This window comes from Triturus cristatus, chromosome 9 (genome assembly GCF_964204655.1).
Source record: "Triturus cristatus chromosome 9, aTriCri1.1, whole genome shotgun sequence".
NCBI lineage: Eukaryota > Metazoa > Chordata > Amphibia > Caudata > Salamandridae > Triturus > Triturus cristatus.
Window position 1 is genome coordinate 1,162,672,387 of NC_140592.1, and position 22,855 is coordinate 1,162,695,241.

At 46.3% G+C, this 22,855-nt stretch overlaps 2 protein-coding genes across 2 annotated transcripts in view; one reads left to right on the forward strand and one right to left on the reverse strand.

Moving 5' to 3' along the window:
- The window catches only part of VTI1B (vesicle transport through interaction with t-SNAREs 1B), a 231,541-nt gene extending 214,672 nt beyond the window's left edge, over positions 1-16,869 (forward strand). Inside the window, exon 6 of the mRNA XM_085627149.1 lies at positions 16,546-16,869. Within this exon, the coding sequence (XP_085483275.1) occupies positions 16,546-16,639 (94 nt within the window). The 3' untranslated portion in view covers positions 16,640-16,869. The remainder of the gene's footprint in view (positions 1-16,545) is intronic.
- ARG2 (arginase 2) overlaps positions 14,432-22,855 on the reverse strand; it is a 57,238-nt gene continuing 48,814 nt past the window's right edge. The window contains exons 7-8 of the mRNA XM_085627148.1: positions 22,051-22,187; positions 14,432-17,339 (exon numbers count right to left, since the gene is read on the reverse strand). Coding sequence (XP_085483274.1) covers positions 17,134-17,339; positions 22,051-22,187 — 343 coding nt within the window. The 3' untranslated portion in view covers positions 14,432-17,133. The remainder of the gene's footprint in view (positions 17,340-22,050; positions 22,188-22,855) is intronic.

The following is a 22,855-nucleotide window of genomic DNA, read 5'->3' on the forward strand; positions in this document are numbered from 1 at the left end:
GTGGCCATCGGGATACACTTCGCATCGTAGACCTTCAGGAGCGCAGGGAGTGGCTTTGAGCCTATTCTTTTTGCAAAATCTAATACAGCCCCTGCACTTCTAGCTAAAACATTTTTTTTTTTGTGTGCGTTGCTTGCACCATGAGTGTTGGTCTTCAAATAGGACCCCTAGGTATGGGAATGTGGACACCTTTATTAACTCAGCCCCCTTACAATTGAATTTGGCTTTAGCCGCCTTCCGGGAGCCTATGGTCATGGTATGTGATTTTTTTAATATTAGTTATTAAATCCTAAGAGTCCATAAAATCAATAAAACAGTTTAAAAGTAGTTGATGCCCCCTTGCCGTTCTGGAAACTAAAACCGCATCATCTGCGTATAAAAGTGCGGGAATCATTTTGGTACCTGCTCTTGGTATATCCTTACCGCAAGAAGTTAAGGCGTCCCCCAGTTTGTTAATATAGAGGGTGAACAGCAAAGGAGCCAATATGCATCCCTGCCTGACTCCTCTTCTTACAGCCCATGAATCAGTCAGGCTCCCATCTTCATTAAAGCATACTGCAGCTGTTGTATTATCATGGGCAGTAGCCAGAAAAGAGATCAAGTCAGCATCTAGCTCCATATCACGAAGGATCAACCACAGCTTAGACCTATTGACAAGATCGAAGGCTGAGGTTAGGTCCATAAAAGCCAGATGTAAATCCCCTCCCTTGGCAACAGTATACTTCCCAATCACCAAGTGGAGGTTGAGGCATTGATCCAATGTCCCTTTTCCCTGCCTAAAGCCATATTGGAGGTCAGAGATGATGTTCACATGATCAAGCCAGGCTGTTATATACTCAAACTGCTTTTCCCATGATTTTAGCTGCAGAATCAAGGAGCGAGATGGGTGTGTAACACGCCGGGTCATCCCTTGCGCCCTTTTTAGGTCTCGGCTAGCGAAGGCTGCGCTTGCGCAGTCTCGCTCGCGAGATTTTATGTTTTTCAGAAGTGGGGCTTGAACCCGCCCCTCTTCTCGCCTCTTCTCCATTGGCTGGCCTCTTAAATGCTGGTCAGCCATTGGCGAAGAGCTTTGTCTCTCGAAACAAGCCCCGTCTTTTTCGGATTCGGGGGTGTGTTTTTTCGCGTCTTTCTCTTTTACTCCCTACCCCTTTTACACGTGGTGGGCGTGTTTTTTTTTTGTTGTTTTTTTTAACATCGGAAGGTTCGGCCATTTTGTGCACGGTCGGAACGGAGCGGGACGTGGGGTCGCCTCTTCCTTGCTGCAAGGATGATCTCTTAAAGCTCGGCGTTTCCTGGCCCGTTCAACCTTTTTAGGACAGACTGCGCGCACCTGCGTCAGCCGTTCCCGGGAGAAAATGGGTAAATATCTGAACATTAGTACGGTCGGTTGATGTTCCTGCTGCGGTGAGCTGAACCGGACACCAGCTTATTTGCTGGAATTCTATCAACTCTCTACCCAGCCTTTCACCTGTCCGAATACATCTTTAAAAGCGTGCACATTAATCAGCTGTCAATTTTATGCAAGGGCGTGTCAAGTAAAGAAATCTGGTGGGGCGGGCCTATCTGCTAAAATACGCAGCAAACAAATATACATTTCAGATGTATACACACATATGTATGCACCGACTGATCATACAACCAATTTAGGCGCTCTGTGTGTACGGCGGCGCAATGAAAAGCGTGCCCTATTAGCTACGATGATCCAAGCCGATGTTCTGAAAGTTGCAACCTATAGTCAGCGATTCTCTAAAGGTGACCTAGACGGTCTTCGAAAGGCCTCTCAAAGGACGTTCTACAATCACCGTCGTGATTAGTGGAGAAGGGCTGGCGGTGCAACTGGCACGCGTTGAGAGCGCCGAGAACATCCGGTGTTCGTTCCAGAAACATAAGACTTTTTCCAAGTGTTGCACACAGCCAACCCCTCCCAACCCCAGGAGGGGCTGAAAGGCCCAGTGCTCGTGATCACCGAGTTCAAATGGATAGCAATATTGCACAATTCTCTCTCCAGTGTGCGTCGCGCTGCTTTAAATTGTAATGACGGTCCACTCTGGGAGACACCGGTTTTCATCCTTTGTCCTCCAGTTTAAACGCAATGCTCTGCAACATGTGCAATAACTCACTGAGCTATCAACATAACTTACTAAAATTTGACCTATAGCTCCTGAGGAAATAATATTGTAAGCAAGACAATGATGATATGGAATGTAAACAATATGTACACGTACTGTTTATGCAGTTTTTAGAAAGACGTCATAAATAACGTCTGAGCGAAATCCTATACCTTTCTTTACAAATACTGGAATAGCGCATAGAAGTGCTTGCATTGCTCCCAGACGTTTTAACAATGAAAACTGAAGCGCAGTAAATACATGTGCGTAAAATAACCTATAGTTGTGTATGTCGATGTGTTGTATTACATTGCAACATTCAGGCAGCGTTTCAGTGCCATGACGGGGTCGCTAAGTGCTCATAACAAGATGTTGCTTTGATTGACCTGTATGACGGACAACTGAATAAAGGCACGTGAGTTATTCAGCCACGAGCCACCGGAGCGGTCCGCAAGGAGGAGATGAGATCTGTTTGCAAGTAAATGAAGGTTTTAAAAGCGCTTGCTGTCTCCTTCCTGGCCTCCAGCAATTTTCGGCAACAATAAAAATGTCATGATGACTCTGGTGTTTAATGTTCTTCCTAGAGAGAGATCGGAGTTTTGTCTAGTGGAAGTTTTGACTCCTGGAAAGGTAGCACATAGGGTTAATGTGCCTGCAGCAAAGAACATGTACCATGCAGATCACAAAGTGCACATAATGTAAATAGGTCAGTGGGCTACTGTGTGTGTGTGTGTGTGTGTGTGTGTGTGTAGGTGGCTCTGTGGGTGGCTCTTTGTGTGTGGGTTGCTCTATGTGAGTGGCTCTGTGTGTGTGTGTGTGTGGGTGGCTTTGTGTGTGTGGGTGCAAATGCAATAGGTCTCGCATTTGAGAGTGATTAAGCTATTGACATTGTAAATAACAATGCCGTTTCTTTAACCCCTTCCCTGCTCATGACGGAACCACTCCGTCATGAGCCACGGGTGCTGTGTGCTCATGACGGAGTGGTTCCGTCATGCCGCGGCCGTTGGCGGCCGCTCCTCCCACGCGGCGCTAATTCCCCGCCTGTGCGGGCGATTAGCGCAGTGGGTGGAGTCATGACTGAACCACTCCGTCATGAGCACAGCTCAACCGTGACTCATGATGGAGTGGCTCCGTCATGAGCACAGCGCCACCGCGCTGCCCCCAAACCCCCCCCCCCCCCCCCCCCCCCCCCAGCGCTGCGGCGGAATTCCTGCCTTAGCCAAGGGGTTAAATGTTTTAAAAACAAAAACATAAACAAAAATTATGTCATGAGCAATGCCAATAACTCTAACTTTAACAATGCCGAGACCATTGCATTGTAAATGCTTGTTAAAGATAGGGATAATAATCGCCTTTGCCCATGATGGGGGATAGCCGGACGCACAGGCTGCATTAAAAACAAATGTTAAGATCTTGACCCAAACTTTCGGGTTTGCCTTATAAGGTCTTTGTGTGTGGGTTGCTCTATGTGAGTGGCTCTGTGTGTGTGTGGGTGGCTTTGTGTGTGTGGGTGCAAATGCAATGGGTCTCGCATTTGAGAGTCATTAAGCTATTGACATTGTAAATAACAATGCCGTTTCTTTAACCCCTTCAGTGCCCGCCCCTTTCCCCGCCCAGTGCCGGCCGTTGCATTAGCGGGCGGGGTCTATGACGAGCTGGACTCGTCATGGGCACAGCGCCACCGCGGCCCATGACGAGTCCAGCTCGTCATGGGCACTGAAGGGGTTAAATGTTTTAAAAACAAAAACATAAACAAAAATAATGTCATGAGCAATGCCAATAGCTCTAACTTTAACAATGCCGAGACCATTGCATTGTAAATGCTTGTTAAAGATAGGGATAATAATCGCCTTTGCCCATGATGGGGGATAGCCGGATGCACAGGCTGCATTAAAAACAAATGTTAAGGAGGAGCCTAGCTCGCAACCAAGATGGCCGCGTAGGCTTGTGGCTCCCGAGGGCCTCCGCAACCTCCCACGTCTATCCTGTCATAATCCTGATTTTTTCGACGGGCTTTTGTTTATGATCTTGCGCTAAGGTGCCACTCGTTTTCCGAATCGAAATTGGACTCCGGGAACCGGTTTTTTGGCGATCTGAAGTTTGCGGCCTTCTCCGGCCTTGGTCCCGGACTCGGGTTGGTGAGGTGCCCGGCTGCGAAGTGAACAACAGCGGCATGCCAGGCTGGGCCTGCCCCGGACCCCGCACTTTCACTTTCGGTTTCGAGTTGGTCTACTGACACTGATGAGGAGACATTGGGAGAGCTGCGCCGAGTACGGAGTGCAAAGCCTAGTCTTGACCTGCAAACGGGCGAACTTCAGCTAGCGGCCCGGATCTCCTAGCCTTCCTCCAGGTGCTGGAGGGTGCTGACCTTACTGATCGCTGACGATGACGACAAGAGTGGATGGCGACAAACTGAAACCCAAATCTACCCGGAGGGGAGCCTATTCCCAGGCCAACAATATGGACCGCTATGCGCAGCCAAAGGGATCCCCTAGTGGATCACGTAAATCGCCTGAGCTGCCCAAGGAGGCCTTGGGCGCATCACCCGAATTGACTCTGCTGGATGTCATGGGGGCCATTGAGGAGATGAAGGTGACTGTGAACCAACAACTGGATACTCTGGCCAACAAATTGGACTCGGTGCTGATTGATGTCACCTTGGTCAGAGCGGACCTGTCGAAAACCAATGACCGGGTCGACTCGTTGGCCCAAGCGTCGTCGAGCCGAATCGTAGATGTGGTCGCTTTGCAGACGACGGTGCGGAGGTTACAGCTCACTAGTGACCTGACTGAGCGTCGCCTCGAGGACTCTGAAGGCAGGGCCAGGCGGAAGAACGTCCGCATTATCGGCGTGCCCGAACGATCGGAGGAGTCTGCTGTGGATCTCTTTGTGGAGGATCTAGTGGTGACTCATCTAGCACCCAAAGGGCTGAGCAAGTTCTTCGCTGTTGAACGGGCCCACAGGGTTCCAGGGGGTGCGCCTAAGGTGGGGGCCCCCCCGCGGCCGATCATTGCCCGACTTTTTAATTTTCGGGATAGAGACGCTATCCTGCAGGCGTCGAGGGTGGCTGGGCCATTCCGATTTGAGAACTCTAATGTTAGCTTTTACCCAGACTTTACGCAAGCGGTTCAAAAGCAACGGATGGGTTTCTCGGCCATCAAACGGCACTTGAGAGACATGGACTTCAAGTATGTGATGCTATTCCCGGCTAGGCTGCGGGTCGAGCTAGAAGGTCGCTCACACTTCTTCGACCGGCCGGAGGCGGTGGGAGAGTGGCTGGATGCCCTGCCCAAGAGTCGGGAGCCGGAGGGTCGGATGACGGAGAGCGGAGAGGGTCTGACGGAGTAGGAATGGAACAGTGATTTTGGCGCTGGACTGCACTGGTAACGTTTTTGCACCTGTGGCTGCACTGGACTCCAGTTTGTGACACTTTGCCCCGTGGTGTTTGGAGGTTGCGTGGGGCTTGCTGGGGCCCTTTCCTCCTTTTGGGGGTTCTTTTTTTTGTCCTTTTTGTAGTGAATTTTATATTGGGGCGACAGGCACACTGCAGGTTGGGGGGGCTGTTCGGGCTCACGCAGGGGTGCAGGGAGGGGGGAGTTTTGTTGGGGTTGATAGGGTGGGGTTGGGGGTTGTTTGTTTGTTTCACAAGGCGGGGTAATATTTCATGTTGTGCTACTATGATTGTGCTCCCCGGGAGGGGGATGTTTTGTGTTGGAAGGGATGGGGGGTAGGGGGCTGAAACTTCTTTCCTGGAATGTGAATGGGCTGGGGGACAGGATAAAGCGGGGGGTAGTCCTGCAGTTCTTGAAACGTATTTCGCCTGACATTGTGTTCCTGCAGGAAACGCACCTCATAGGGAACTCTTTCCATGCCCTGAACAGACGAGGGTATCGCCTTCTGGCCCATTCTGGTTTCACCTCTGGCTCGAGGGGAGTGGGCATTTTAGTCAGGACCTCTCTCCCGTTGGTGGTGGATGAGGTGCTCCACGACGACAGAGGGCGCTACACTGCGCTGGTGGGGAGGTGGGAGGGTAGGTTGATTACGCTGGTCACGGTCTATGTGCCGCCGGGCCTGCAGACGGCCACCTATGCCGATTTGGGACGCCTGCTGCTTGGGCTTCCGGGGGGGGTGTTGGTCCTGGGGGGGGACTTTAACGTTGTGGTTTCCGGAGTTGAGGATCGATACCCCCCTAGGGACCTCCCTCGGGCCCAGAACTGGCTGGGGGGCTTTCTGGATACCCTGGGACTGATAGATTGCTGGCGGTTGAAACACCCTGGACAGGCGCAGTATAACTTCCATTCCGGGGCCCATGGTAGTCTTTCGAGGCTTGACTATATGCTAGTGCCTGCGGCCCAAGCTGGGATGATCGGGGAGGTGCGACATTTGGCACGCGGTATATCAGATCACTCCCCCCTCTTGTTACACCTAGATATCGCCCTGGGGGCGGAGGGGAGGGTGGCGCCGATCACCCCTGGTACCTACGAAACCCCATGATTCGTGCAGACCTGGTTAAGTCTCTGGAACACTACTTTAATGACAACGTAGGGTCGGTGTCTTCTGCCATCTCCCTTTGGGAGGCCTTTAAGACTGTGCTCCGGGGCCAGGCCCTATCTCTCATTTCCTACACCAAAAAATGCGCTGCGCAGGAGGTTGTTCGGCTAGAAGATGAGATCACTGAGTTGGAGAGTGATTTGGAGCAAGGTGTTACGGATGATAGATTGCACGTGTTGGAGCTTAAGCAGGCCGACTATAAGGTGTTGGTTACTGAATCTGCTAGGAGTATGAGCGGGGAGCAACAGGGGCGTTTGTATGATATGGGTGATAAGGCCGGGAAGTTCATTGCTTGGTTGGATAAGAAGGAGAGAGCGAGTCGAGTGGTACCGGAGGTTGAGAGGGTGGACGGTGTGTGTGTGACGGACCCCGGTGATATAGTTGATTGCTTCGCGGAGTATTTTCACGGGGTCTACTCTCCGGTCTCAGAGCGCTCGGAGGAAGACTCTCGACTGCTGCTTCGAGACATTACTCTGCCTTCCCTATCTGATGAGGATAAAGTATTGATGGATGCGGCCCTGTCGCCAGATGAGATTGCTTTGGCCATTCGCTCTATTGCCTCGGGTAAGGCCATGGGTCCTAACGGACTTCCCATCGAATTATACAAGTTGCGCCCAGATGTGATTGCGCCTTATCTCCGAGACATGTTCCTTGAGGCTAAGGCGGCGGGCTCCCTCCCCCCTGACCAACGTCTTGCTACTATTGTGGTTATCCATAAGGAGGGGAAGCCGCGGGATCGGTGTACTTCTTACAGGCCCATCTCCTTGTTAAACGCGGAGCCCAAAATCCTCGCCAAGGTACTGGCCAATCGTCTGATCCGGGTTGTGGGCGACCTGATTCATCAGGATCAATCCGGCTTTATACCCCATCGCAATACCGCTTTGAACCTGCGGCGATTGCATGGCGTCCTTGCTCGCGCTCCATTCATTCGTGAGCCGGCCATTTTGGCGTCCTTGGACGCTACCATGGCGTTTGATACCTTGGAATGGCCGTACATCTGGGCAGCATTGGCGAAGTTTGGTTTTGGCCCGGGTTTTATCGGTTGGGTGAAATTGCTTTATGACAATCCACTGGCACAGGTGGTGGTCAACGGACGTGTCTCGGCTCCCTTTGTTTTGGGTAGGGGCACCCGACAGGGATGTCCACTGTCGCCTCTTCTTTTTGCGCTTTGTCTGGAGCCCCTTGCGGAGTGGTTGCGGTGGGAACCCTCGATGCGTGGCCTTAGATGGACGCCGGAATACGAGGATCGGATCTCCCTATACGCGGACGATATCCTTTTGTATCTTGCATCAGCGCGCAAATCGCTCATTGTGTTGGTGGATGTTTTGAGCTCCTTTGGTCGCAATTCCGGATTGGTCATCAACTGGGCTAGGTCCTGTGTATACGTTCTTTCCGGGGAGGCCCCCCCCCTTCCGCGGGTGTGCCCTATCCAGATTGCGCCGTCGGGATTTACGTATTTGGGAATTTTTATAACACTGGACCCGGTGGCCCGCTACGAACGGAATCTTCTCCCCCCCCCCCCCCCCCCCCTTCAGCGCCTAAGGGCGGATGTGGCGGGTTGGCGGCGGTTGCCACTCTCGCCACTTGGCCGGGCAGCACTGTTCAAAATGATGTCGCTGCCACGCTTTTTGTACGCCGTGCAGAACACCATGGTCGTAGTGCCGGCCCGTTATTTTCGGGAGGTGGTGTCTCCAGCGTCGATTGTTTTGGGATGGGCGGCCGCGGATTGCTCTTGCCAAACTAACTCTACCGTGGTATGATGGGGGGGTCGCCCTCCCTGACATTAAGCGATACTACTGGGCCTCCCAGTTGGCTGCCGTCAATCACGGGATGTATGGCCCTGCTTTGAACCCGGCTTTTGAGATGGACAAATTGCTATTGCCGGGCGGAGACTATAATCGAGCGCTATACTCTGGGTCCCTTGATGCGCGGTTGATGGGCCCGACGCGGGTCGCGGTACAGGTGTGGCATGCAGCAAATGCGGCGATGGGGTGGAGGGATCGTTTGACTCGGGCTACGCCATTGTATGCGTCCCAGCGTTTGGGTTATCTGTATACTACGAAAGGCTTTGATAAGTGGGATACGATTGGTATCAGCACGGTAGGGGATCTCTGGACGAAAGGGAAATTTAAGACGTTCGACATGCTGAAAACTGAATACCAGTTGAATGATAGGGAATACTATCGGTATGCTCAGGTCCATCATGCCTTGTGTTCCGTGTTTTCGGACGTGGCGGCTATTCCGGAGCATTCCCCGTTGGAGGACAGGATTTTGGACGGCTATGTGCCGGATAGCACCATTTCGCTGATTTATAAGAAGCTTATTAATGATCGGATGGGTTTGCTGGCTTCATTGCGGGAGACATGGATTGCCGACGGTTTAGAACTGGACGACGAGGATTGGGTGTCGGCGGTGGCCTCCCCGAAAGAGGTGGCTATCCCGGCCCGGTTGCGGTTCGTCCAGCTTAAAATACTCCATAGAGTGTACGTCACGGGGCCTGCTCTGATGCGTATGGGGTATTCGGTGGATGGTTTGTGTAAGCGAGGCTGTGGACTCCTGGGGAGTTTCCTCCATATCCTGTGGGAGTGTCCGGAGGCGACTCGGTTTTGGTGCAGAGTGCATGCGGTGTTAGAAGAAGTCACGCATGTTGCCTTGTTGCCGGAGGCACGAAGATGTTTGCTGAATGTCTGGGAGCCGACTGATTACAATGTGACGCAGACGCAATGGGTGACTCTGGGTTATATGGTAGCGAAGCGTGACATTGCACAATTGTGGGGCTCCCAGAGGCCACCCACGGTCTCCGAGTGGAAAGAACACATGGACTGGTGTATGTTCAGAGAGAAAACTGTGTATGTGGCGAGAGGCAAGCCTGGGAAGTGGATTAAGGTGTGGGGTCCCTGGAACTCCTATTGTGGAGGTATATGCGCCCCGCCTCAGATGCGTGAGATAGATGCCGCTCTGTCTCCCTAGCCCGCGCATTCCTGTATGCTCCTGCGACATGCGAATTTGGTTTCTTCGGCCTTTCCCCCCCCCCCCCCTCTGTCTACCCGGGTTGGATTACTCCCTCGATACGAGGGGCACATGCTACTGCTATTAATTTCCTCTGCCTTGTGTGTTTGCTGTTTTTCGTTTCCTAAAAATATGAAACCTTTCTTGTTTGTTTATGGACTGCGGTTGCGGCCGACTGCGATGATTAACTCTCCAGTGACCCCTTTTTTGTTGCTTCATCGATGTGAATGTTCAGCTGTGCCTAGGGTTACACTGCATTTTAGCGGCCGGCCTGCTGGTTGTAGGCCCATACTTGTATTTCTCTGAAATTGTAATAAAGGTTTAAAAAAAAAAAAAAAAAAAAATGTTAAGATCTTGACCCAAACTTTCGGGTCTGCCTTATAAAGGTCGGCAGGTACTCCGTCAGGGCCAGGTGCTTCACCCCCTAACTTGCATTCAAACTTAGACGCAGAGATTTATGGATCCATTAACATGGTTTGAAGGGGTAACTTTGTTGTGCTCGGATGTTAAGAGGTGGGCGAGAGACTGTGTTTAACAAACCCACCATTACTGCACAGGCCTTGACCACTTTAGGCACATTTAGATCTTCTAGACCATATAACATTCAGGTCCTTCCCCTTGGCTTTTTCTATAAGCCAGAAATAGTTTATCAACCTTTGTGGAAAGCATACCGGCAGGGGCAGGTCTCTTTGGGGCAAACCTATATATTCCCCTGGTGTCACCAGCTTTGCATATAACAAACAGATGTGCCTCCCTGGGTAACCTTGATACCTGTGACTGACTCTCTACTTCGAAAGATACAAAACCTACTTGACTCTCTACTTCGAAAGATACAAAACCTACTTGTCCAGTGGTGTGGAGGGCTAAAGGGGGACTGATCATATCCATTTCAGTGGAATCGTGTGGGAAAGGCAAGGACCCTGCATGGTATTCACACTTGTTGCAAATGTTGAAGTTATCTTTCACTAGCTCCACATCGCTAGCACAAAATTTTTATAATGCGAATGCGTGGTCTCAGGAGATACCTATCCTCGTCAGCCAAAGCTCAGCCATTGAAACTCTGGCGGGGCATGGTCATGGGATGGAAAAGGCTATACTAGTGGGTGATTTCAACTGCCACTTGTGTGATTGCCCTTTAGATACACTTTACAATAAGCCCAAGTGTGTGCTGGTAGAAGGGCTTCACATGGCTCAGGCAAGGCTGGGCTCAGAGTTGAACACAATCCTATGCACCCATAACCTTGTTTTTGCTATGGAGAAGTTTGTCAAGTTCACCAACCTATGCATTTTACCAACGTTTAGAGGGAGGGACTGGCTTTCTACAATATACTTTATTTTTCTCAGCTTTTTTGTTTTTGTTCATTGCTAATGTGAGCATAGTTCACAGCCCTTTTAGCGATCACAACCCCCTGTCCTTAGCCATTGGTGGGTTAAATGGGGTGTTAAAACTTCAGCTGAGGTACATGTGTGCTCTCACTCATAGACCAAGGTAGGAAGCGAAGAGGGTCTTAGGTTGAGCCCATGCAGTTTAAAGTGTCTTTTTTTCAGGGTGCTGGCAAGAGATTTCCACATGTCTGGATTTAAGCTCCTCTAATAGGGCTGATTTGTTGCCGTTTGCGCGTATAGCGCAGAAGGTGTCAGTGCTTACGGAAGGTCCCATTGACAAACAATAGGACGGTGGAACCAAAATGGTTTGACCAGAACAGCTCGAAGGCCCTTTGCCAGCTGAAGGCCACTTTAAGGCAGGTACCTCAGAGATGCAGATTATGTTGCCTCCTATCGGAGGGGATACAGGAAGACCCTTGCAAACTGTACATTTATTTTTATGCAAGACCGCGTGGGACGAACTAGCTCTAGCATGTGGAACTAAAGACAGTTCTTTGTTTTGGAGTGTTATTAAAAAAACAAAAAAAAACTTGCTTTGCTGATGCAACTAGCCGGCTGTATGCCATCACATCCCGGAGCAACAGTGGAGGTAGCATTTTGAAGGGGTATATAATTTTGAGCTCAGTAGTGGCGAGGATGAACTGAGTGGACTTGTGGAGGGCAGAACTAATGTGGTTTTCATGCTGGAGGGAAGTAACCCAGGGCATCCAGGTGCTATCTCGCAGTAAGGCCCCAAGACCTGATGGTATGTCTCCTGATTTGTTTTAGGAGGACATTGAGGTCTGGGGTCCAGTCTTGATGCTAGTCCTTAATGCTGCTGCGAGGGAGGGTGCACCACCATCATAGTCCACCTCTGTAATTGTCCCGGTTTTCAAGAAAGGGGACAAGGACAATTCCCAGTGTTCCTGGCCGATGTCACCGATTATGCTTTGGTGGATGTCCTGTGGAGGGTACTTTTAAATAGTCTGATGTGCTCAGGTGAGAATGACCTATTTTCTGAAGTACAATATGGCTTCAGGTCAGGCAGCTCAACAACGGGCAAGTGTCTGAACTTACATTTAATTATATATAAGTATACTGTTGCCCAGCTGGAGTCGCATCATCTGGCATTCATGATGGACCTTCTGTCCGCTTTTGACAGTGTCAATCGCAGAAAGTTGTGGGGGCCTGCTTCTTGCGATGGGGGGTGGATCCTGATATTGTGCTTCTTTTATCAGATTTACATACCTACACCTTTGCCTTGATGCAGTGCTTTTGATGCAAAATGCACCCAGACCTTTAGAACCGGTTGGGGAGTTCGCCAGGGATGTATTCTCGCCCCAGTTTTGTTTACTCTTTTTTTAGAAGTGGTTTGGAACAAGCCCTTCTTTCAGCGAAGGCTGATTGTCCAAGGGTGGGGATGAGATCGCTCCCAGTTTTACTGGACGCAGATGACACCGCCCTTATGGCACGGACCGCAGTAGGGCTGACGGCATTACTGGATACGCTTGTTGCCGTTAGGGCTAATTTGGACCTCACAGTAAATTTCACAAAGTTGTATATGATGGTAGTTGGCCCACGGTCCGCTAGCTCAAAAACTTCTAAGGTGGGAAATCATATTGTGGCTAAAGTATAGGATTTCTCATACATTGGGGTACTGTTCGACTCGAACACAAATTGGAAACTCATGACTGATGTGAGGAAAGGGGAGCTTGTTAAGGCAGGCTCTAGGCCGCCCTGCATTTTAGCAAAGATTTATCAACCTAAATGTCTCTCTAAGGCTTTATATGGCAGCGAGGTATGGGGAATACACAAAAGTTGACAAAATTCAGAGTGATAAAAATATGTTTTTAAGACGCATGTTGCAAGTCCCCAAAAGCACCCCGGTTTTTTCTGAGCACGATGCACTAGGAACAAAATATATAGGAGAAATAATTGCTCTCAGACCCTTGCTATGTTGAATCAAGATCTAGACCTTAGAGGGAGCTCAGTTGAATAGGCTGTTTGTCCCTTGATGACGTGAACAAAATTCCTCGGATTGCATATGTGAAGGCAGCCTTTATTAGCCTGGGTAGGGAGGATATATTCTGTAACCCCTAGTCCCTGCGCCCTTCGGAGCTGAAATGGGTGAGGGATCAGTTTTTAGAACGCAAAATCCTTGCAAAGAGAACAGTTATAGTTGATGAAACATATGGTGCAGGTGCATGTGCTTTTAAGAACCGTTCAGTCGACGGACCATATTTACCTATTGTCGCTAGCGAGAGGGATGGATTTCTTTGGGCCAGATTCAGATTTACCTGTTGCATCATCTTCTGGCATCTGCCAGTGGATGGAGCCTACCTGGCAACTTTGGGCCCTACGACTGCATCTCTGTAGGACACCATGCATTTCATGATGTTTTGCAAATATTTTAGTGTGACTAGAAGATAGTTTATTATCTCTTATGTTCCTTCAGCTCCTGCCTAATGTACGTGTTGTATTCGCTGATTACTGATTTTTAAGAGAGGCGTTGAGATTGAGACATTCTAGACCGGACTCATTTTTGATGCTGCTATAGGAGAATTTTAATACAAGTAACATTAGGACTGTTATTTTTTTAAGGGTTCTTTTATCCGCTGTTTTTAAAAATCTTTTTTATGATTGAGTGAATGCCATTTGAAATCTTTTTTGTATGCACTATGATATAATGTTCTTTTTGTGGTTCAAATTATAACCAAATAAAGATGTATGCTTGATTTACATATGGTTGACCGTACTAGGTTTGTTGAAGTTTTCTGAGGCAAGTACTCGGATCTTACCTTTGACAGGAGGGTATGTTCTTCCAACCTGTCAATGTCCAGGAGGCTGTACTCTTAGAGAATCCCCCCTCCCACCTAAGCCGAAGAATCCAGAAACGGGGGGTCAGTCGTGCTGAACCTCGTGTTTTTTCGCAAGGTTGTGATCACATTGAATGAGAATTATAAGTGGATCATATAGTAGCTGGTGTTTTGAGAAAAACATGGTAAGGAAGGAGGTATTTGACCTTCAGATGCAGAAACTGTGCATGGTTTTGTTTGCTGAGGTTTGGCCTCGATTATTTGGAAATATGAATTCAAGCATTCAGCCATATTATTGTATTGTAAAGTGTTACTTGTCCACAGTGAGGGAGCATTTTAACTCCTTGTGTGTTTGTCTCATAGTTGTTTATTTTTAAAGAAATGGCTCGTTAAGAAGAGGTGCGATATTGTGTATTTGTATGCTGGTGCCTTGCATTGTCACGTGTAAAATGTCCGTGCAGCTCAGCGGCTACTTACGGGTTTTGTTTTTCCTGTCTAGTATTTACTTACTCTGATGTGAGGAAATAGTTGCCCCAAACCATGCAAGCCACCCCAGCGCACCTTCAGAAAAGACACTCAAGCTTTAGAAAAATAGTAATTTATTTCAAGACAAAATGCTTTGGTCCTGCACTGCACATCCTCTCAGGACAACATAACAATCTACAGTGATGTTTACAGCCTTCATCTCCTAGAGCAAGAATCTAAACCAAAAATCTGCACATTCTTCCTGCGCTCGCTCACACATCATGACCATTGCCCTTGTTTTCATTTTTGCATCTATTTGAGATGGTTGTGGTGCTGAGACCGCCCCAACAATGAGCTGCCCTGAATCCTTAACCTGTTTGGGTACCAGCTGCGATAAAGTGATCTCAATGGCTTGGTTATATTGCCTGATGTCACGTCATGGCCCACTTGGAGGGACTCATGAGCATACTCATTTGGTTTCCCCATCTTCTGTGATTTCTCACCAGGCCATTCACTTGTAGTAAGTATCTTAGTTGATTGCGAGAGGCTTTGTTCGTCAGGCACTGCTGGTGAAGTGCTAGACTACCTGCAGGCTGGTCTCCACTTCTAGTGAAGGTCCAGAGTTCCTAGAGAGCTTGGTGTGTTTGTGGTCAACCTCAGACTCCTTCCTTTGTGTCTGTCATTTTGGATTTAAGTGCTATGATTCCTTATGTAGCGTGAGTTGAACCGTTTAACATTATAATGTCCTTTTGGTCCCTGGTTATCTCCAGACTTTTGTGGAAAACGCTTATTTCAGTATTCCTCTGTGGAACTGGGCAGTAACTCCTATTTTGGTGCAACCAAACTTCTCAGTGACTTTACTTTTAAGTTGGAACCATGTACATGAAGTGGCGATGATTGATTGGTAGTGCTGTGGGATTCCGTAGGTGGTACAAGAGTTAATTGATAGCACTATGTGCTTTCGGAGCTGGCATACGAGTCTTTTGGTAGTGTTATGTATTTCCAGAAGTGGAAAAGGCGCCCATGGTCCCTGGAGAATCGAACACAATCTGGGATTCACGTGAAAGGTTATTAATCTTCTCTTCAGTCCATTATAACATTGTATCATACACAGCTCTGCAGCAGTTCTGAGGCTAATGCTCTCAATGTATTCCCATCTTCAGTGGTCCTGTCCAGAACTATATATTTATGATGCCATAATATCCGAGCAATTCTCCCGCGCTGGAGGCACCCGACTAAATATTGCTAAACTTGGTGATTGATTTTGCTTTTCTCCATTTGCTTAGTAGTGGTCTCTCCTCAGTCATTTGTTTTTTTATGACTTCACTGCAGTTACACAGTTTTTAAACAGTGCAATGTAGGTTACTAAATATTCTCAGTATCTGCTGTGACGCTCACCCAAGGTCTGCAATCATTCCAGTGCCTCAGTGCAATAAGTGAGGCATACAACATGGCTTGGATATTTGGTGTCTGGATGTAGTCTGTTTTAGGGCTTGTTTTTCAATTCAAAGATTATATGCAGTTCTAGTTCACAACTCTCTTTTGCTTGGTCTAACTCATTCTATATCAGCTGAGAGGAACACAAAGGGCCTTCTTTTTGACCGCTGTTGTCAGAGGACCACTTTCAGGCAGTAATCAGAAGCGGCATGACTTTTCTGGAGACCTAAAAAAAAAATGTGTCCCGTCAACAAACAGTCTGTAGGTCATGCAATTCTAGGATGTGAACAAACCTATGACACTGAAGAAGCAAATGTAATGTTGAGAAACATTAAATAGAAGACGCAGAATGTTCAAACCCTGGGTTCTTGTGGAATGTGATAATTTGTTTTTTTCCTTGGAACTCCATAGTACTAAAAGCTTAGAGCTGTAACTGCTTCCTACTTTATAGCACTCTTTTGTAAATAGATGACGTTTGCAAGCAGTGTTTTAATTTATTTTAATGGTGCAGTAACCTCCCAACTTGATGGCTTGTGTTGTCTTGTGACCTCTAAAAGCAGTAATGGTGTTGTGCATTGCATCAGCTTGATTTCGTTCCGCTGCTTGCTCAGAGCTGTCTCAGGGTGCCTAGATTTGGATTGATGATGGGTTTGTAATGTAGCCCAAGATGTTCAGCTCATTTATTATGACGTGTGTGTGTATTGGTAGTTTTTATGAATTGTTTAGAGACATTTTGTCGTTTTGGCTTGTAAACTGAGCACCTATTAATTTCCATAAATCTGTGTTCTTTCTAGGCTTATGACAAACAAACTGCTTCTCTCGGTCATCATCATCCTGGAGCTGGCCATCCTGGGTGGCGTGGTCTACTACAAGTTCTTCCGCAAGTGAGCTTTTGCGGTGATGTTTCCTGCTTTCTTCGCTTTTGGTCACATTTGGAGAGTCAAATGTACTTTGTGAAAACAAGACTGTGAATGCAAGCAATAGCTCCCTGGAGGAGACCAGAAAATATGCGTATCTATATGGACTTGTGGACCAAGGTGTAATAGGCGAACTGTTCTCAACACAGGAAGTCAGACCATTTGTGGAAGGTTTCCAAATACAAGTGTTTGGTAATTTTACCAATCATTGTAAATAGTTGTGTTTTATTACTTATTTAAATATTCCTAAATTTCTACAACACAGTACTTCTAATCAGCATTACTATAGTTCTCACATACAGAAGTTCTTGGTCACCGAAGGGTTTCTACAGTACTTAGGCTATTTTGTTAAAAAAAAAAAAATCTCTTCAACCAGTATTGACAGAGCAAATTTAAATAAAATTGTCCTTAAGTGCTATGGCTGATCTGGAATGCACGATGGGTTAACACGGTAACACCCAGCTTCTAAATCCTCACTTGCTCCTCACTGTCTGACTCATATGTTGCACTGGGTGTTGGAAGTTCATCGATCACAGTGTGAGCACCTTCCCGCGTTTGGCCGAGACATGATGAGATGACATCTACAGCAAGGTTGGCAGTTGCGTTCACTTCTTCCGCTGAGGCTCCAAGTAAAGGGTTAACTTCTACCAGATCTACAGCTGACAGCATCCCTGTGAAAAAAAATCAGATTGTCATATTTAAAACTGCTTTGGTGAATAAGAAAAATAAGGAATATAACTACAAAAAGACGATCAGGGTATTAGAACAACAAATCTATAAAGGAGGCTGCTAGCTGGAAAAAAAAAAAACTTTAGAGACAAAGGTGTAGTACAGTGGTTCTTAACCTTTTGATTTCTGTGGACCCCCCTCTTAATTACTACTGGAACCCAGGGACCCCCACCGAATCATTTTTAGAATCTGGGGAACCCCCACTAAGTCATTACTGAAAGCCGGACACCCTCGTCTAAGCATTTTCAATGATGAGAACCACAGAACACTACACAAAATGTTGAAATAAGCATTCATCAAATACATAAACAATTGCATGTTATTTATTTTTTATTTGTAATCCTAATTTCTATTGGAAGGTTGGAGATTTTCTAAATTCAATTGAGGCACTCATCATCCATAGAGTATTCTATTTGACCTGGGAGCACTTGACTGCTTCCACGAATCAACCTGAAGAGACTAACTTAATTTTTATCCTTTAATATTAAATTCCTTCACATTTACTGAACATTTTAATATTTTCAGTATTACATTTTGCTTCTTTATTTACATACAATTTATTAATCTGTTGATATTGTTTAATTTTCTAAGCAGTCACGGAACCTCTGAATAGGCTTCGTGGAGCCCCAAGGGTCCCCGAACCAAAGGTTAACCATCACTGGTGTAATAGATTCACAGCAAATCTCTCTGGTGCAAAAAAGAAAATATTCTGTCAACACACAAATCAGTTAACACCCTAGTGCACATTGATGTATGATGAGCAGAGGCTTCGCTATCATTGATGCAGGAGGTGCCATGGTACTGTGGCTTAAAAGATGAGAGACCCACTGCTCCTCGACTGCAATTCTGATTCTTGCCTTAGGACCACTGATACCCTTCTGGGGCCACCACAAGCGGATTTAATGGGTTTTTTTGGCATTATAACCATCATGAATGGTCCAAGATGCTGTACATTTTGCCAAGTTCTGCCTTTTGTATGGTTGGACTTCGGTAGATTTAAAATTGTCATTGAGCATTTTGTACCAATGATGTAAACATGTGCTAAAGTGAGCAAGGCTGTGGGGAGTCGAAAGTGTATGTCCCGGTTTCCTTCCTTAAGCTGCTTGTTTAAGGTCAGTGCATGGATTCTTCAGAGGTCGGTGTACTGACATCTTATTGTCCGCTCAACTGGCCACGGGAACTCATTTGCTGCTTTTATGGGCAATATCTGACCTCTTGCTAGTTGCATCCTTAGTGGGTGCATAGCCTTGTCACAGAAAAGGCCATGTGCATGACACATGTCATAGCTCTCTTTCAGTATGCCTGTCCAGGTCTTGAGTTGGAAGAATTTATTGTAAGCGGGTTTTCAATTGTGACAGTAGTCTGCACAATGTTTAACTTCTACAGACTGATGATATACAGAGAATATTCCATGGCATTAGTTTGGGATATCTAAAGCTTGATAAATCGGTGTCGCATGAAGGCCTTCTAAAACCTAAGTTAAATCATAATGCTCCAAACATAGGAATAATGACCATATGAGTGCATGGACAGTCTGATCCATGTACAACAGCAGGTTAATTTTAAGTCGTAAAGCATAACAATATGATCTATATTTTTCATAAAGAACTGCTTGCTGCTTAAATCCTACACTCAAAAGCTCTCCTCCAACATGTGTTAATTGATTGATCCATATTGTACCATCCTGAAATCCATCAAAACTATTTTTTTCATCATGACCATTCATTGGAGTGTTTGTGTGCAAGAGTATGTGCGTGTCTGTCTGACTCTGTCAGAATGCTGACAAAAAATATCATGGCAGGCTGCATGTGGAGCCAGACAAATACTTTTGCACAGACTATTGTAGTTGTTAAGTTAGGAGTAGGAATTGGAGGAGTTAGCACTTCTATGAAAAAGTTCTAAAATTCTAGTTCTCCAGTGCTGATGGCTTTAATAGGTAGACAAACTTTGAACATTGCCTATTGTCAGATTTGAATCCTATGTACATATACAGTTACTGAACAGCACATCTGCATCGGCTAGGCACTTTCCCTTCTCAGCTAATGAATGACTAGGCTACAAGCTTCACCCCAGAGGTGTAGCTTGATGTCTTTCTAATGGATTCCAGCTATTTTTAAATTTGTGCCTCACTGGGGAGAAGGGTGGAACACAATGAATGTATGAGACATCAGTGCTACCTTACCAGTGGCAAATATGAATGTAGAAATGCCTGTTGGCATTGGCATTTTGAAGTAGTGGGCTCAAGGGAGACATTCCTTTGTGCTAGAGATCTGTTCTGTATTAAAGCAGATGCCCATCCCAGACTCACATGCTAAATTGCATTTATGCTGAAAAAAGGTGGTAAATGACTGGCTGTGAATGTGGCAAAGAAACATCTTGTGTTAGACTCTCATGTGTCATAATTAACGACTTGTAATACAAATCCACTGTTTCTCCTCTACCCCAAGTGAAGACTTTTGATGTGATCCTGGATCATAGCTTGTCCATAAGATACAATACAAGTCAAGGATCATAATATGTAACAAAGTAGGTTCCTAAACCAATGCTGTTACAGTCATTCTAGTTAGAGCAGACTACTGTTCTCTCTTGTTTTAGGTCTTTAATAAACTACTAGTGAAACTTCTAAAGGTTCCAAATTGTGAAGCTAGTGGTGTGATAAGAGTGTGATCATTCCTCTCCCACCACATGTTGTTTGCATAGGCTGCTGGTGGCCATGTGTAAGCTTCTAATATTGTTGTGACCCACCTAGGAAGTATAAATAGTCATGACAAAATAGTGTTAATCCTTGCGAAACCTATCATAGGAGTCAGGATATTTATGGTGCCTGGCCAGAAGATCTCAAATGATCTTCCAGTGCAGTTCCAGGCTGAGGAAGATTTGATGCTTTGTCATGAACTGGAAACCTTTGTGCTTCATTAGTAGTGATCTGCCTGACTATGATGTACAAATGAGTGCTTGGACTCCTTCTCCGATGAAGCTCTGTCCATTGGTGACTAAATTCATATTGTCCTCTGCCTACAAAAACTAAAATCCAGTAGAATGAGTTAACAAAAGTCTTTTGCTATGACCAAGTAGTAAACATGGCAAACATGATTCAATAGATGAGACAGAAAATGTTTCCTCTCTTCTTGAGACTTGTTTTGGGTTGATTAGGTGAAGAAACAAAGTAAATTAACTCCTAACAATGTTTTCGATTGGGTAGTTTCCTCATATTCAAATCCTTTTTTTCCAAATGTCTGGGACCTCGTGAATATTTAGCACATCCTATATTGGAGAACTTTTAGAGTTATTTATTATTAGAAATTAGGTTACTGTTTAACTGGGGTGTGAGCCCTGGTCAAGCGGCAACCACAATCCTAGTCCGGGTGGGGCGAGGGGGGTCAGGAACTCGCTGAAGACAGGTCGATAAGCTGTTGGGTAGCCTGTTATGTCCCTGAGGCTCAGATCAGGAGGCCAACAGACTAGTCTTTTGGAATACGTTTACACCAAAGAGATCAGCACTCACTATCTATTGTTATTTTGGAATAATGTATGTTTTGGTCAAAGCAAGATCAGTCAATTACAATACTGGATTCGAAGATTATTTAATTGAAGTGGTTTACATTCAAAGTTCACAAGTTCATTCAAATCCGTTCAGACATATCATGGGTTGAAAATTCTTTATTGCCAGTGTACAAAATATTCACACCAGTGTAGCCAAGGCGTTTCGTTCCTTACTTGAGACTTCTTCGGGGATTAGTCCTTTCCTGGCTCCAGACTAACTACAGGAGTTCTGCAGCCCTTTGTGTGGAGAGAGGACACAGCCTATTCATATGTACCGGAGGCTGGGCCCAGCTCCTCCCTCCCATCCTGCCTGTCATAGCCTATCCAGTCACCACTATTCCTCCATTGCGCGTGGCTGTGTAGGAGGAATACACAAAGCTCAACTGCCATCTACACCCAGTCATCTGACCAGAGACAGGCTAAAGGCACCAAATGGCTAAAGTAAGAAAATGACAACTTTCTAAAAGTGGCCTTTTTAGAATTGTAATTTTAAATTTGACTTTACAATAAGTTATCATTTTAAATTAGGATTCCAGAGACACCAAGCATGAACCATTTATCTCTTCCCATTTGGAAATTACACTTCTAAAATGTAGTAAGGCAACTCCAATGATCTCCTAGGGAGAGCTAGGCCTTGCAGTAGTAAAAAACGAATTTAGACTTTTCCACTACTAGGACATGTAAAACTTATATGTATTAAAAAGGAAGGTTTGGGCATGGCCATAATTTGGTTTTGTCAGGTCGACATGACAGGTTGAAACTGCACACACAGGCTCTGCAATGACCGGCCTTTAGACTTGTTTAAAGGGCTACATTAGTGGTTGGCACAATCAGTGCTACAGGCGCACTTGTAGCATTTAATTCACAGGGGCGCATATAGTGCACTTTACTAGGGACTTGTAAGTAAACTAAATATGCCAATTGGGTAAAAGCCAATGTTCTAATGTTTTGGGGAAAAGAGCACAACCACTTTAGCCCTGGTAAAATGCACAGAATCCGCAGCAAAAACGAATTCAGCAAAAAGTTCGGGGGGGGGGGGGAGGAACCACACCAAGGATACCAGGGCTAACATTTGAACATAAAAGCGAAAGCATTACTTGTGTGCTTTACCTGTGTTGTGTATTTCTTCTGTGATGTACACCCCTTCCCTGTACGTTAGTCCACCCAGAACAGGAGTCCCGGTTGCTGGAGCCAGCGTGGGGTCGAATGCGTCGATGTCGAAGCTGAGATGGATCGGCCGTTTCCGCCTGAAAAAAAGACACAAATTCAATTGTTTGACGGTTTCCGGGTGGTTTGTATCTTAACAGCTGGCCTTCAGCGCTCATGCTCCAGCTGCAACTTTTTTTTCACAATGTGTGCACAGAGCTGGGTATCATTGTTTTTTTGTCGTAGCCGGTTGCACATAGATAAAGAGGTAGGCTTAGCTTCAAGTGTATTTGAAAAGCTTGTGTCAACTGAAAATACTATTTCAAACAAAATAAAAGCTTTTTTTTTCTTCCAGAAAAAGAACAATAAATGTTAGCTGGCTGATGAGCCATTGGAATCACGGTACACTCTTTATTTACCACAGTCTTGCTTATTTAATTTATTTTTCATAGCCGTAGTAAAGTGCAACAAGTACTGGATTTGGAATATTCATTTTACACGTACGCAGAATTTGTTTCAACCCAATAATTTTAACTAAACATTGCTCCGGTGTATAAAAAGTGCTACAGGCGCTAGCTTCGTTTTTGAGTGCAGGACGGCATTCTTCAGGTCGGACTAGTCCGGCTTGAGCTCGCAGCAGTGGTCTCCGACATTAAAAGTATGTTCCAGTCTTGCAGATAAACGATGGCAAAGTCTCAGGGTTCTAAACTATGCAGAATACACCGGGTCCATAGAGGGTTTGCAAATTGTAAGTAGGGAAACATGCCTG